Below are 16,199 nucleotides of genomic sequence, written 5' to 3'. Positions count from 1 at the left end.
TGTCAATCCCAATATCCCAATTCATCCCACCACCACCACCACCCACCCCGTTTTCCCCACTTGGTGTCCATATGTTTGTTCTCTACATCTGTGTCTCGATTCCTGCCTTGCAAACCAGTTCATCTGTGCCATTTTTCTAGATTCCACATATATGCATTAATATGCAGTATTTGTTTTTCTCTTTCTGACTTCCTTCACTCTGTATGACAGTCTCTAGGTCCATCCACGTCTCTACAAATGACCCAATTTCGTTCCTTTTTATGGCTGAGTAATATTCCATTGTATATATGTACCACATCTTCTTTATCCATTTGTCTGTCGATGGGCATTTAGGTTGCTTCCATGACCTGGCTATTGCAAATAGTGCTGCAATGAACACTGGAGTGCATGTCTTTTTGAATAATGGTTTTCTCTAGGTATATGCCCAGTAGTGGGATTGCTGGGTCATATGGTAATTCTAGGTTTAGTTTTTTTAAGGAACCTCCATACTGTTCTCCATAGTGACTGTATCAATTTACATTCCCACCAACAGTGCAAGAGGGTTCCCTTTTCTCCACACCCTCTCCAGCATTTGTTGTTTGTAGATTTTCTGATGATGCCCATTCTGACTGGTGTGAGGTGATACCTCATTGTAGTTTGATTTGCATTTCTCTAATAATTAATGATGTGGAGCAGCTTTTCATGTGTCTCTTAGCCATCTGTATGTCTTCTTTGGAGAAATGTCTATTTAAGTCTTCTCCCCTTTTTTTGATTGGGTTGTTTGTTTTTTTTAATATTGAGCTGCATGAGCTGTTTATATATTTTGGAGGTTAAGCCTTTGTCCGTTGATTCATTTGCAAATATTTTCTCCCATTCTGAGGGTTGTCTTTTCGTCTTGTTTATAGTTTCCTTTGCTGTACAAAAGCTTTTAAGTTTCATTAGGTCCTATTTGTTTATTTTTGTTTTTATTTCCATTACTCTAGGAGGTGGGTCAAAAAAGATCTTGCTGTGATTTATGTCAAAGAGTGTTCTTGCTGTATTTTCCTCTGTGAGTTTTATAGTGTCCGGTCTTACATTTAGGTCTCTAATCCATTTTGAGTTTATTTTTGTGTATGGTGTTAGGGACTGTTCTAATTTCATTCTTTTACATGTAGCTGTCCAGTTTTCCCAGCACCACTTATTGAAGAGACTGTCTTTTCTCCATTGTATATCCTTGCCTCCTTTGTAATAGATTAGTTGACCATAGGTGCATGGGTTTATCTCTGGGCTTTCTATCCTGTTCCATTGATCTATATCTCTGTTTTTGTGCTAGTACCATATTGTCTTGATGACTGTAGCTTTGTAGTATAGTCTGAAGTCAGGGAGTCTGATTCATCCAGCTCGGTTTTTTTCCCTGAAGATTGCTTTGGCTCTTCGGGGTCTTTTGCCTCGCCATACAAATTTTAAGATTTTTTGTTCTAGTTCTGTAAAAAAATGCCGTTGGTAATTTGAGAGGGATTGCATTGAATCTGTAGATTGCTTTGGGTAGTATAGTCATTTTTGCAATATTGATTCCTCCAATCCAAGAACATGGTCTATCTCTCCATCTGTTTGTGTCATCTTTGATTTCTTTCATCAGTGTCTGATAGTTTTCTGAGTACAGGTCTTTTACCTCCTTACGTAGGTTTATTCCTACATATTTTATTCTTTTTGTTACAATGGTGAATGGGATTGTTTCCTTAATTTCTCTTTCTGATCTTTCATTGCTAGTGTATAAGAATGCAAGAGCTTTCTGTGCATTAATTTTGTATCCTGCAACTTTACCAAATTCATTGATTAGCTCTAGTAGTTTTCTGGTGGCATCTTTAGGATTATCTATGTATAGTATCATGTCATCTGCAAACAGTGACAGTTTTACTTCTTCTTTTCCAATTTGGATTCCTTTTATTTCTTTTTCTTCTCTGATTGCCGTGGCTAGGACTTCCAAAACTATGTTGAATAATAGTGGCGAGAGGGGACATCCTTGTCCTGTTCCTGATCTTAGAGGAAATGTTTTCAGTTTTTCACTATTGAGAATGATGTTTGCTGTGGGTTTGTCATATATGGCCTTTATTATGTTGAGGTAAGTTGCCTCTATGCCCATTTTCTGGAGAGTTTTTATCATAAATTGGTGTTGAATTTTGTCAAAAGCTTTTTCTGCATCTATTGAGATGATCATATGGTTTTTATTCTTCAATCTGTTAATATGGTGTATCCCATTGATTGATTTGCGTATATTGAGGAATCCTTGCATCCTAGGGATAAATCCCACTTGATCATGGTGTATGATCCTTTTAATGTGTTGTTGGATTCTGTTTGCTAGTATTTTGTTGAGGATATTTGCATCTATATTCATCAGTGATATCGGTCTGTAATTTTCTTTTTTTGTAGTCTCTTTGTCTGGTTTTGGTATCAGGGTGATGGTGGCCTTGTAGAATGAGTTTGGGAGTGTTCCTTCCTCTACAATTTTTTGGAAGAGTTTGAGAAGGATGGGTGTTAGCTCTTCTCTAAATGTTTGATAGAATGCACCTGTGAAGCCATCTGGTCCTGGACTTTTGTTTGTTGGAAGATTTTTAATCACAGTTTCAATTTCATTATGTGTGATTAGTCTGGTCATATTTTCTATTTCTTCCTGGTTCAATCTTGGAAGGTTATACCTTTCTAAGAATTTGTCCATTTCTTCCAGGTTGTCCATTTTATTGGCATAGAGTTGCTTATAGTAGTCTCTTAGGATGCTTTGTATTTCTGTGGTGTCCATTGTAACTTCTCCTTTTTCATTTCTAATATTATTGATTTGAGTCCTCTCCCTCTTTTTCTTGACGAGTCTGGCTAAAGGTTTATCAATTTTGTTTATCTTCTCAAAGAACCAGCTTTTAGTTTTATTGATCTTTGCTATTGTTTTCTTTGTTTCTATTTCATTTATTTCTGCTCTGATCTTTATGATTTCTTTCCTTCTACTAACTTTGGGTTTTGTTTGTTCTTCTTCCTCTAGTTCGTTTAGGTGTAAGGTTAGATTGTTTATTTGAGATTTTTCTTGTTTCTTGAGGTAGGATTGTATTGCTATAAACTTCCCTCTTAGAACTGCTTTTGCTGCATCCCATAGGTTTTGGAACATCGTGTTTTCATTGTCATTTGTCTCTAGGTATTTTTTGATTTTCTCTTTTATTTCTTCAGTGATCTCTTGGTTATTTAGTAACATATTGTTTAGCCTCCCTGTGTTTGTGGTTTTTTACATATTTTTCCCTGTAATTCATTTCCAATCTCATAGTGTTGTGGTCAGAAATGATGCTTGATATGATTTCAATTGTCTTAAATGTACCGAGGCTTGATTTGTGACCCAAGATGTGATCTGTCCTGGAGAATGTTCCATGTGCACTTGAGAAGAAAATGTAATCTGCTGTTTTTGGATGGAATGTCCTGTAAATATAAATTAAATCTATCTGGTCTACTGTGTCATTTAAAGCTTGTGTTTCCTTATTAATTTTCTGTCTGGATGATCTGTCTATTGGTGTAAGTGAGGTGTTAAAGTCCCCCACTATTATTGTGTTACTGTCGATTTCCTCTTTTATAGCTCTTAGCATTTGCCTTATGTATTGAGGTGCTCCTATGTTGGGTATATATATATTTATAATTGTTATATCTTCTTCTTGGATTGATCCCTTGATCATTGTGTAGTGCCCTTCCTTGTCTCTTGTAACATTCTTTATTTTAAAGTCTGTTTTATCTGATATGAGTATTGCTACTCCAGCTTTCTTTTGATTTCCATTTGTGTGGAATATCTTTTTCCATCCCCTCACTTTCGGTCTGTATGTGTCCCTAGGTCTGAAGTGGGTCTCTTGTAGACAGCATGTGTATGGGTCTTGTTTTTGTATCCATTCATTGAAACTGTGTCTTTTGGTTGGAGCATTTAATCCATTCATGTTTAAGGTAATTATCAACACGTATGTTCCTATTACCATTTTCTTAATTGTTATGGGTTTGTTTTTATAGGTCCTTTTCTTCTCTTGTGTTTCCCACTTAGAGAAGTTCCTTTAGCATTTGTCATAGAGCTGGTTTGGTGGTGCTGAATTCTCTTAGCTTTTGTTTGTCTGTAAAGCTTTTGATTTCTCTGTCGAATCTGAATGAGATCTTTGCCGGGTAGAGTAGTCTTGGTTGTAGGTTCTCCCCTTTCATCACTTTAAATATATTGTGCCACTTCCTTCTGGCTTGTAGAGTTTCTGCTGAGAAATCAGCTGTTAACCTTATGGAGTCCCCTTGTATGTTATTCGTCGTTTTTCCCTTGTTGCTTTTAATAATTTTCCTTTGTCCTTAATTTTTCTCAGTTTGATTACTATGTGTCTCGACGTGTTTCTCCTTGGGTTTATCCTGCCTGGGACTCTCTGCACTTCCTGGACCTGGGTGGCTATTTCCTTTCCCATGTTAGGGAAGTTTTTGACTATAATCTCTTCACATATTTTCTCGGGTCCTTTCTCTGTCTCTTCTCCTTCTGGGACCCCTATAATGTGAATGTTGTCCCAGAGGTCTCTTAGGCTGTCTTCATTTCTTTTCATTCTTTTTTCTTTATTCTGTTCTTCAGCAGTGAATTCCACCATTCTGTCTTCCAGGTTACTTATCTGTTCTTCTGCCTCAGTTTTTCTGCTATTGATTCCTTGTAGTGTATTTTTCATTTCAGTTATTGTATTGCTCATCTCTGTTTGTTTGTTCTTTAATTTTTCTAGGTCTTTGTTAAACATTTCTTGCATCTTCTCGATCTTTGCCTCCATTCTTTTTCCGAGGTCCTGGATCATCTTCACTATCATTGTTCTGAATTCTTTTTCTGGAAGGTTTCCTATCTCACTTCTTTTAGTTGTTTTTCTGGGGTTTTATCTTGTTCCTTCATCTGGGACATAATCCTCTGCCTTTTCATTTTGTCTATCTTTCTGTGATTGTGGTTTTCGTTCTGCAGGCTGCAGGATTGTAGTTCTTCTTGCGTCTGCTGTCTGCCCTCTGGTGGTTGAGGCTATCTAAGAGGCTCGTGCAAGCTTCCTGATGGGAGGGACTGGTGATGGGTAGAGCTAGGTGTTGCTCTGGTGGGCAGAGCTCAGTACAACTTTAATCCACTTGTCTGCTGATGGGTGGGGCTGTGTTCCCTCGCTGTTGGTTGTTTGGCCTGAGGTGACCCAGCACTGGAGTCTACAGGCTCTTTGGTGGGGCTAATGGAGGACTCCGGGAGGGCTCACACCAATGAGTACTTCCCATAACTTCTGCTGCCAGTGTCCTTGTCCCGGCGGTGAGCCACAGCCACACACCCCCACCTCTGCAGAAGACCCATCAGCACTAGCAGGTAGGTCTGGTTCAGTCTCCTATGGGGTCACTGCTCCTTCCCCCTGGGTCCTGATGCACACACTTTGTGTGTGCCCTTCAAGAGTGGAGTCACTGTTTCGCCCAGTCCTGTTGAAGTCCTGCAATCAATTCCTGCTAGCCTTCAAACTCTGATTCTCTGGGAATTCCTGTTTCTGGACCCCAGGTTGGAAAGCCTGATGTGGTGCTCAGCACCTTCACTCCAGTGGGTGGGCTTCTGTGGTATAAGTGTTCTCCAGTTTGTGAGTCACCCACCCATCGGTTATGGGATTTGATTTTATTGTGATTGCACCCCTCCTACCTTCTCATTGCAGCCTCTCCTTTGTCTCTGGATGTGGGGTATCTTTTTCAGTGAGTTCCAGTGACTTCCTGTCGATGATTGTTCAGCAGTTAGTTGTGATTCCAGTGCTCTAGCAAGAGGGAGTTCTAAGTAGTTTCTAATTTCCTTTGTGATCTCTTCTTTGATCCTTTGGTGTTTAAGAATGTGTTAATTTCCACAAATCTGTAAATCTTCCAGCTTTCCTTCTCTTGTTGATTTCTAACTTCATTCATCTTTTTGTGGTCAGAGAAGGTACTTTGTATGCTATCTCTCTTTTTAAGTCCATTGAGGCTTAGTTTGTAGCTTAACCTATTGGTCTGTCCTGGAAAATACCCCAAGTGCACTTCAGACGAATGTGTGTTCCATTGTTGTTGTTGGGTAGAGTGTTCTGTATATGTCTCCCCCTGTTCTGTGCCCCACAGAATGGCCCACTGTCAGGTGGATCGGCCAAGACATAGGGGTCATCTCACTTGGAGGGAGCCCTGAACAGAAGGCTCCAGCAGCTTTATGGACCATGGGGTGGGGTTGGGGGTGGACAGGGGAGAGAGTTAGGAGTGGGAAAGTACTCCAAGTGGGGAAGGATGTCTTCAGTGTTTCCTTCTGACCATAAGGAGGCCTTGGCAGAGGTGTCTGAAGAAAACCTCTGCCCATGGTCCCTTATGCTAAGGAAATTCTGGGCTGGGAATTCAAACATGCAAAGAGCATGGCCAGCCAGGGGGCCCTGAGTCTTTGGCTGCAGCTCCCCTCAGAGACCCCCGTGCACACCCACCCCTCACCTCCCTACCCTACCCCCACCCCGTGAGACCTGCAGGCCTGTGGGCAGGCCTGAAAAATCACACATATGTTCTTAACAGGGAGCTGGGCTCCGCCAGAGTGTATGGGACAAGGATGCCAGGCCAGGAAGTGTGGGTGTCCCCCACAGGCAGGCATTCCTTGGCTTGTGGCTGCATCACTCCAGTCTCTGCCTCCATCTTCGCCTGGCCTTCTTCTCTCTGTGTCTGAATTTCCCTCTTCTTATAAGGACACCTGTCATTGGATTAGGGCCCACTCTACTCCAGTGTGACTTCATCTTAACTAGTGGCGTCTGCAAAGACCCTATTTCCAAATAATGTCCCATTCACAGGTTACCAGGGGTTAGGACGTGGACATGTCTTTCTGGGAGACACAAGCATGCTCTAAGTGACCAGTCCCCTTGATTCAGTGTCTTTCTCCCCTAAACTGGGCAGAGCACACACTACCAGAGTTTGCCTCTCTGAACCCATGTTTTGGATGGTCCTGTGATCACAGCTGTCCTGAGAGACATTCATGTTTCCGATTATGGCGAGTCAGGGCTGAGGGATGACTTTCTCCCGTCACACGCTGTGGGGTGCCTTTAATGCTTATTTCCAAGCTGTCGGGGCAGTGGTGGGGGGGCACCACCCTGGGGCCCAAGGCCATACGGCTGGATTCCTCTGTTCCCACCTGGCCACTGCGGCACGGCCGTGGAGAAGAGCACACGGTTGTCCATCTTTCCGCAGTGATCCATCAGGCGAGGACACACTCAACGTGCGGGTCCCTGACTCCATCACCAGCTGGGTGGGTGAGGCGGTGGGTCTGTCTGCTGAGAGGGGCCTGGGCATTGCCGAGCCCACTCTACTGAAGACCTTCAAGCCCTTCTTCGTCGACTTCACCCTGCCCCCCAACATGGTCCGCGGGGAGCAGGCCAAGATCCCGCTCAGCATCTACAACTACATGGACACCTGCGTCGAGGTACCGAACCCGCCCTCCATACACAGCCTTTCCCATTATGGGGGAGAGGGGTGGCATCCTTAATGGCAGGAGGCAGAGGGAGGTGGGGTCATCCTGGGGGGAGGGGTTGGAGGGGCACAGCACCTGGGATGTGGGGCGGGCAGGGCGGAATGGGGTCATCCTGGAGGGCCGTGGGGGACAGCGTTTGTGATATTAGTGAGGCAGAGGCTGGAGGAGTCAGCTTCTACTTCACCAGCTGTCTACACCTGGGCAGGTTGGGGGTGGGAGTGTGTGCATGGCGCGGTTAGAGGGTGACAGATGTGACGGAGCCACTGTCGTTGACTCCTGACCCTGCAGGGGTGTGGGAGGGTGAGTATCATATGTAATGGCATGGAGTCAGGTGATCTCGGAGAGACAGCAGCAAGCGGTCTTGAAGCAGGGTCTTAGTTCTCTGCCCAGGAATTGGACCTGTGTAGCCTGGATGAAAACCAGGAATCCTAGCCACTAGACCACCAGGGGCTTGAGGCTAGAAGCAAAGTTTCCCTGGCTCTTGCCCTGTGTGAAAAATGAATTTCTCAAAGAGGCAAAACCTGCAGAAACAGGTGAAGTTTATTATGAGAGACACAGCGCAACAAGTGGGAGAACACACAGGGAAACAGTTGTTTATTTAAGACAGAGCAAGACAGAGATACACACCCAGAGAGGAAGGGTGTGGGCGTCCTCCCTAATGAGAAGGAGCCCAGTACAGAGGCGGTTAAATCATTTATACAGGGCACTTCTCCCCGGTCTTTGTTTACCTTTGGCCAATTGTCTCGCTTCTCTTCCCACATCTGACCTGCCCTAGGACCCGCTCCAACATGCTTGCGTATCTTTTTGCCAAGATGGATTCTAGCACAGAGGCCTGTGGGAGTTTTGGCATCACCTATTGTGGGGGGGCACCCCCTCCTTTTTGACCCCTGAGGAGCCTTTCTGCGCATGTGTAGTCAGGGAGGTCTCCTTGACCTTAGGAGTGGTCATCTTATCTCTTTACTCCAGCAGAGCTCAGCTCCGGCCATTAACTTTGGCCTTAGAGTGTCTGGGGAAAACAAAGCTCCAATTTACTGGGCTTGACAAACTCCAGCTGTCCAGCCCAGGGGCCCCCTCTACCTCCTACCTCAAATCCCCCCTGAGAGATGTGAACCCCAAGAAATCTTAATCGGGAGGATAAAGGGCGACAGAGTCTGTCTTCTGTAGCTTCTTCAGGCTGGCAAGGGGCTGGTAGACCCTACCCAGTTGGGGTCACAGAGCTGTCGCCTTATCTCATCAAGGGGCCCCAGGGTGACTTCTGTTGTTATTCCAGCAGGATCTGTTCCGAGGAGTGGCTGGAATCTCTGCATCACCATTATCTTGATATGAAACTGTTGTAATCTGGAAGAGACAAACTTAACAAGTAGATTAAAAGAAGGCAGGGGCCAAAGATCAGTAAAGGAATTATTGTAACCAGGGGCCATCTACCTCCTGCCTCACAATGTTCTCTGTAAAGGGCCAGATAGTAAATATTTCAGTCTTTGCCAGCCAGAGGGTCTCTGTTGCAGCTACCTTTGAACAGGAAAGCAGCCACAGATAATATACCCATGAATGGACCTGGCTGGGTTCCCATAAATCTTTATTTCCGGATACTTGAAATTTGAATTTCATTTAATTTTCACGTGTCACAAAATACCATTCTTTTTTTAAAAAAAAATTCCCCCTCACCTCAATCATTGAAAAAAAAAAAATGTAAAAACCATTCTTAGCTCCCTGGCCTCACAGAAACAGGCGATGGGTCAGATTTGGGTCGGGTTGTGCTGATCCCAGCACAGAGGCAGGGAATCCTGGTGGTGCCCAGAGCAGGTGCTCCAAATCTCAGTTGACCGACCTTGGCCATATTATTCCACCCATTGGTGTGTCAGTTTCTACAAATGTCAAGCAGACAGGAGTCTTTTAACGGATGGTTAAATGGGTTAGTCCACCTAGGTGCTAAGAACAGTGATCATGGACGTGCCACAGATCTTGTTGATGCTGCTTTTGGGGTCTCAGGGCCTGCAGGGTGCTGTGCAGTGGGAAGGGGCATGACTCCTTCTCAGAGGAGGTGGAAAGGCTACTGTGTCAGTTTCTTGTGGCTGCCATAACAAAGTAGCACAAACTGGGTGGTTTAAAACCATGGAAACGTATTGTCTCATAGTTCTGGAGGCTGGAGTCCAAGATCAAGGTGTGGGCAAGGTTGGCTTCTTCTTGAGGCTCTGAGGGACAGTCTGTCGCTGACCTCTCTCCTTGCTTCTGGCAGCTGCCCCCAAATCCTTGGCGTTCTTTTTGGCTTGTGGCTGCCACATTCCAATCTTTGCCTCTGTCTTCCCATGGCCTTCTTCTCTCTGTGTGTCTCTACATCATCTTCCTTCTGTGAATAGACATCTCTGTGTCCAAATTTCCTCTGAGAAGGGTCCCTGTCTTATTGGATTAGGGTCTACCCTAATGACCTCATTGGAACTTGATGACATCTGCAGAGACCGTAGTTCCAAATGAGGTCACATTTATAGGTACCGGGGGTTAGGATTTCAACATATCTTCCTGGGGGACACAATTCAACCGATAACAGCTACCCCAAGGAGGTGGGCTTGGGGATTTCAGACCCTGATGAGGAGGAGGGATGGCAGGCAATGTGGAGGGAGCCGTGAGGACCAGGGTCAGGTGGGGGCAGGATAGGGGAGGGGTGTTTGGGGGCCTGAGCATCAGTGTGGCTGCAGGAGGGCAGGGGCACCCTCTTCCCCTGCCTTTGTAATCCTTCTGCACCATCTCAGCCTGGATGTCAGCTGGGGGGTGGCAGGAAGAGAGAGGAGGTGGGCTCCCAGAGTTAGGGGCAGCCCTCAGGAGTGGGAGCTGGGAGCCGAGGCCGCCAGTGGAGGAGTGAGTGGGGTGCAGGGCCAGGGGTCTAGCTGGGAGCAAACCTGCTTTCCGCAGGTTGGCCTGGAGGTCAGGCTACAGGTCTCAGCCTCACCCCAGCCAGCCGGGGGAGCCTCCTAACCTTGTCCTGGCCCTGCCCGCGTCTGTGCACCCGCCCCCCCCAAGGCTGCTGGCACATTCCCCGCCAAGGGCAGAGATGGGAGGGGCAGCCCCAGGCCAAAGACACTGGAAACAGAGAGATTTTATCCACCCCCTGCCCAGATTTCTGGCTTTTCCTGAAAAACAAGGCCTTCTGGCCAGGCAGTGACTGGAATTTGCACCTGAAGGGCCGAGGCTGCTGGGGGTGGAGGTCCTGAGTGGAGGTGGCGGATCCCCCACGGCACCGCTGTAGTCCCAGCGCATAAGTGTCTCAGCATCCCCCAGACGACCCTTTGGACTTCAGCTTGCTGTTGCCGTTTACCAGCCCACTTTGTCTCAGTTTCCTTATCTGGGTGTGAGAGATCTACCTGCACCCCCTGCCCCCTCGACTATGTCTGTGCTCTTTTCTGAGCCTGGCCCAGAGTGGAGACAGCAGTGTTCTGAGTCTCTGCGTCTCAGCTCAGAGGCTGACCTTGAGCTTCCATGAAATCATTTACTCCTTTTTTCCTTTGCAAATTCTATACTTCTGCTGACTGATTACATCTACCCAAGAACATGTTGTACAGAATGCCGTATGCTGGCCCTGAGGCCAGTAAAGGACCCCTCCCATTGCCCTCTGCCGACACAGTCCAGGTTTGAGGCTGGTATTTGCATTTGACTTCCCGATGCTTATTTGACCTGTGGAAGAGCCACACAGGAACTTCTGTCTTGGGTCTTTAATGAAAAGAAAATTCCAAGTGAAAAAAAAAAAAGGTCAGTGCAGGTCTGGAATAGAAATGAAACACCCAGAGGCCACCAGAAAGGAATTCCTACATGTAAAATGTGAGTGATTCTAATTCATTCACTCAAAAGCAATCGCCCAACACCTGATGCGTGCCGGGCTCCGTGTGGGAATCTGAAGACCCCAAGGCTCAGGACGTGGGGTCTGCCTGAGCTCACCTGGAACTCTGCTGCCACTAACTCGGTGTTCTTGGGCACGCATCCCTGTGCCCAGTGCTGGGTGGATGATTTTAACTGTATCATTATAAAGTGCCCACGTGGGCTGAGGAAGGAGGGGCTGTGATGGAATCATTGCCGCGTGGGAAGCTCAGAGAAGCATCATCGTACAAGGTCCCCCAGGGAGTGAGGGGCAGACCTGTGTTAGAATTAGGTGTCGGGAATCCCCCAGCCGTCCAGTGGTTAGGACTCTGCGCTTCCACTGCAGGGGGCGGACGTTCCATTCCTGGCTGGGGAACTAAGATCCCGCAAGCCGTGCCACATGGTGCGGCCAGAAAAAAAAAAAAAAAGAATTAAGTATCTGCAGGAAGCCAGGGAGGCCCTGAGGAGGGGTGGCTTCCCTGAACGCCGAAGTCTTTGGGCGATGCTTAAGCCGGGCACCAGCCCTGGAAAGGCATTCCTGGAAGAGGGGATAGTATGCGCAAGTGACAGGCAGGAGGTAGCTTGGCCTGTCCCAGAAACTGCCTGTGACACAATCTGGCTGGGCTTTAGGGTCTGGTTGGAAAAGCAGGAGAGAAGGGGGACGCTTGTGCAGTAATCTGAGTGAGAGCCACTGAGTGAGAACCACGGCAGTGGCCACGCGGTGGCCTGGAGGGGGCCAAGAAGGACATGTGAGGGGCTCAGGGCAATCAGCCGGGATAAAGGTGCCCCCAAACCCAGAACCTTTATCATTCATCCTTTTTATGTAGCTTATGGCTAGGAGGAATAGGACCCTAGTTTCAGAAAGCTGGAATAAATGTAGGCTGGTCCCTAATCACAGGGTGGCCTCCGAGGGAGGTTCCCTCCTGAACTGCAGGCAGGCCCCCCAGGTGCCCATTTCAGCTCCTAGCAAGCACTGGTGGTTGGCTTGTCAGCCGGAAGAAGGAAGCCCTGCCGGGCAGCAGGTGTGTCCAGGGATCACCACACGTCAATTTCAGGAACCGCCTCCCCATCCCCCGCCCCCCGCCTCCATGTGCTTGTCCTGAGGTTCCAGGAAAAGAGGCACATCCAGACCCCTCAGCCTGGACAGCGGGTTCCATCCAAGACCTGGAAAATGTATCTCACCGATGCTTGATGCTTGAATTTCTTCTTTCCTCCCTGGAAGAACTTTCTAGAAGAATGCCGTCTCGAGGGGAATGGGGGAGCCCCCAAAGCACCCTGCACCAACTGTTCTCGTTCAGGTTCTACTGGGCCTGCCCTTGGGCAGGATTCAGACACTGTCACACTTGCCACGGTGAAGCTTCCTTGTACACACCTGCATGTGTGTGTGACTTAGGCACGTCAAGCCTCTGAGGCCCAGGGATCGCTCTTGTCTGTTCAGATCTGTTTCGTGAGCTCCTAGCAGGGCTCCTGAACCCACCAGGTGCTGCATATGTGCTGGTTAGACAAATGCATGTGGAACAAAGAGCCTGTTGTAGATTGAGGGTTATAAACACACACACGTACACAACATGCACACAGAGACACGGTGTGCACAAGCACACACATGTAGAGAGCCATGCTTGCACATGTGTGCAGAGACACTTGCCTTCACTCGTGTGCACTCACACATCGTGTAATGCTACGCCTACACACATAGGTGTGCACACAGAGACGCACGCGTGCACAGCACACACATGACACATAACACGTGTGCACACCGAACTCTGTTATGACTCGGTGGACCTCAGTGGTTGGAGAGAGGGTCAGATGAAGTTCCCTGCGGGGGTCTGCATGTGGAGTGGCCCCTCTTATCCCATGCTTGGCTAGAGAGACAGCCCTTGAATTGGCCTTGGTCCCAAGGGAGAGCTGGACCAGTGAGGGTGCAGGGAGCTGAGGGAAGGAGGGGGCTCCCAGCAGGACAATGGTAAGTAGTTTGTTCTGATCAGAAATGGAAAGAGAGCCTCCCAAAGAGAGCATGGCTTTGGGGGGAAGGCTGCCAGGGTGGACAGAGTGCGGTGGGCAGTGGGGTGCGCTGGGAGGGCACACAGATTCTGGGCACCATGGTTCTCGCCACACTCTCCAGGTCTACGTGAAGATCTCAGTTCCCAAGGGCATCCAATTTGTCGGACATCCTGGCAAACGCCATCTGACCAAGAAGACGTGTGTGGTCCCCGGGGAGATGGAACCCTCCTGGGTGGTTCTGTCCTTTGGCGACCTGGGTCTCAGCAACATCACAGGTGAGGGTCATGTGCTTCTTTGGGCATCTCCACTCTCCAGGCCGCCAAGGGGTTCAGGTGCAGAATCCAGGCACAGGTGAAGGGTCAGTGGGGCAGAAGATGAGATCAAGGGACAAGACAGCTGCTGGGGATGCAGGCCAGAGGGAATGGTCAGGAGGTAAGGGGCCTCATCTGGGGGAAGCCAGTCTCTTAAGATGCCAAACCGATGTAACACACACATGCACGCACACTTGCACACATGCATATATATGCACGCACACATCCAGCCTACACCGTGCACACACGCGCATGTGCACATACACACACGTATGTGTGCATGCACACCTGGGCAGCCTGGGACAAGGGTGGGGTACAGAACAGCGCCGGGTAGGGACCTGTTCTGAGAGCCAGCACCGAGTACTCAAATCTCCGCAGCCAAAGCCCTGGCTTACAGAGAAACGAGCTGCTGCCGGGATGGGAAGTCGGTCAAACCCCCGGAGGAGAATTACGCTGACAGGAGGGTCCCCATTGGGAGGGATCACATCCGGCGCGGTGTGATGGTTGAGGTAAGCCTATGTCCTCACTCGAGGCACTTGGCCAGGGCCTGATTACCTCAACAGTGAGGTTGGGGCCGGAGAGTGTGGTCCCTTCCCAAGCCAGGGCCAGGGCAGCCCCCATGAGTCCTGCTCTGGGGCTTGGGGCAGGTGACGGGGCTTCCTTGCTGGAGGACTGCGGCATCCATCTCCTCTCCAAGGCGCAGAGCAGGCTTTGGTGAAGTGATCTGGGACTCACACGGGCTGCAGGGAAGTGTCCTCCTGACCCCCGGGGTTGATCACCTTGGAGGGTGGTGTGCCTCTGTCTCCTGGCTGTCCGTTTGTCAATAGGCAATTGTAGGGACTGTGAGGAGGGTTGTCCTTGGAATGCCCGTGTGGGAAGGACACGGAGCCTCCAGCAGGGGTGCCCAGACCATCCCCCCACCCCGCCCTCCACCCCCACCTCCGCCCCCTCCCCCCGACCCATCCCCGAGCTGTGAATCTGGGATCTGCCACTTACGCATGGGGCTCAGCGAGTGTCTTGTTATTCCGACTCTGCTCCGTAAGACTGCGGTGCTCACGCTCACCCCATAGCGTGGGGAAGGTTGGAGAATGCACACGGCACTTCACAGTGCTGGGCTTGTAGCAGCAACGGTGCCCCATCTTTTTTGGGCTGCTCAGATGTATCGGAGCCCAGAGCTCTGGAGAAACTCCCGTTTAGTGCTGCATGGAGAGCATGCAGCAGCCCCACTGAAGCTCCTCACAGTGGCCCCGAGTCTCTGCCCCTCCCCAGTAGCCCAGCTGCAAACAGCTGCCCTCCCTCCCGGCTGCGGTCCTGGCGGAGCTGAGCATAAATGGTTTCCTTCAGCGCCCGGAGTCACACACGCGCTGGGCGGAACTCCTGGAGGTGGCTGGGTTACTGCTGCAGCTTTGTTGACACGACGTGATGGAGTCCTCCGGTACGAGCGTGTCATCAGATGAGGCACGCGATCTCTGTGAGCCAGCAGGAGGGGATGGCCTCCACGGGAAATGCAGAGACCCCTGGTGACCCTTTGCACAGCCTGAGCACGCTCCCTGGACCACAGCCTGCCCTACCTCAGTCCAAGGAGGCAGCGAGCCCCCCAGCGCAGCCAGCCTGACCTGGAGGCCTGGAGCTCTTGTCTCCTTCCTCTGCAGGAGGAATTTCTAGATGCACGGAGAAGGACTCTCTTATCCTCCAGCTTTTCCTCCCTTTCATGCTGTTCAGCAGTGTCCTACGTCTGCAGCATTCACTGGTCCAGCTCTGTACAGACAGCACTGGAGGACAGGAGGTACGCGTTAGGCATCAGAAGACTTGAAATGTCAATGCAAAAAAATGAAGCAAGAATTAGAAAAATGGATTCATGAAATAGGAGGCGCTGGGTGCACGGCTTCTCGCATCTCATCCCACCACAGAGCTCTGAGCGCATGGGTCGCTCGCTCCATCAGTTATACGATGGACCCTCCCAAGACACCACATGCCACCTGCCGGGCAGGAGTCCTAATACAACAGAAAGGCCATTCCTGAGAGACACGTGGTGGGGAAGCAGGTGATGGCCGAGCTGTCGTGGGTGTGTATCAGGAGGAGAGGCGGCGAACGCCATCCCTCCTGGATCCCCAGCTGGCCCAGGGGATTGTGACCTTTTGCACTTCTGCTGGAAGGCTGAGAGCCTTCCATCACCCCACCGTGTCTCAGTGAAGTTCACAGGATCAGAGAGGAGGCCGACATAATTCAGACCCATGAGGGGAGCCTGGCGGGCATCACGGGAGTGAGAGGAGGTCTGCCTTCTTGGCTGGGGGTGGGCTCTGGAGTGAGAGCCCTGGGTTCAAACAGGAAACTGCTGGACGGTTAAATGAGAGTGCGTGGAAGGCATCTCTTGATGCCTGGCCTGAGTGCTGAAGAAAAGTGGTCTCTTGTCATCCAGGCATTTATAATGGTCACCTGGGGGAACCTGGACAGAAACCAGGGACACTCTTTCCGTTTTAGGATATGGCCATCAGCTGATGAATGGATAAATGTGGTGCAAGGGGATCCAGTTACCCAATACCATGGAATATTTCTCAGTCATAAAAAGGAATGAAGCACTGATTCAT

At 49.0% G+C, this 16,199-nt stretch overlaps 1 protein-coding gene across 2 annotated transcripts in view; it reads left to right on the top strand.

The window, feature by feature from the left end:
- The window catches only part of CPAMD8 (C3 and PZP like alpha-2-macroglobulin domain containing 8), a 98,465-nt gene that overhangs the window by 45,228 nt on the left and 37,038 nt on the right, over nt 1-16,199 (top strand). For both annotated transcript variants that reach the window (XM_082453351.1, XM_082453350.1), the window contains exons 20-22: nt 7,174-7,405; nt 13,422-13,575; nt 13,990-14,120. In XM_082453351.1, coding sequence (XP_082309477.1) covers nt 7,174-7,405; nt 13,422-13,575; nt 13,990-14,120 — 517 coding nt within the window. The remainder of the gene's footprint in view (nt 1-7,173; nt 7,406-13,421; nt 13,576-13,989; nt 14,121-16,199) is intronic.

This window comes from Balaenoptera physalus (genome assembly GCF_965194825.1).
Source record: "Balaenoptera physalus genome assembly, chromosome: 3".
NCBI lineage: Eukaryota > Metazoa > Chordata > Mammalia > Artiodactyla > Balaenopteridae > Balaenoptera > Balaenoptera physalus.
Note: the sequence above shows the minus strand (reverse complement) of the source record. Positions and strands in the feature narration are given on the sequence as shown.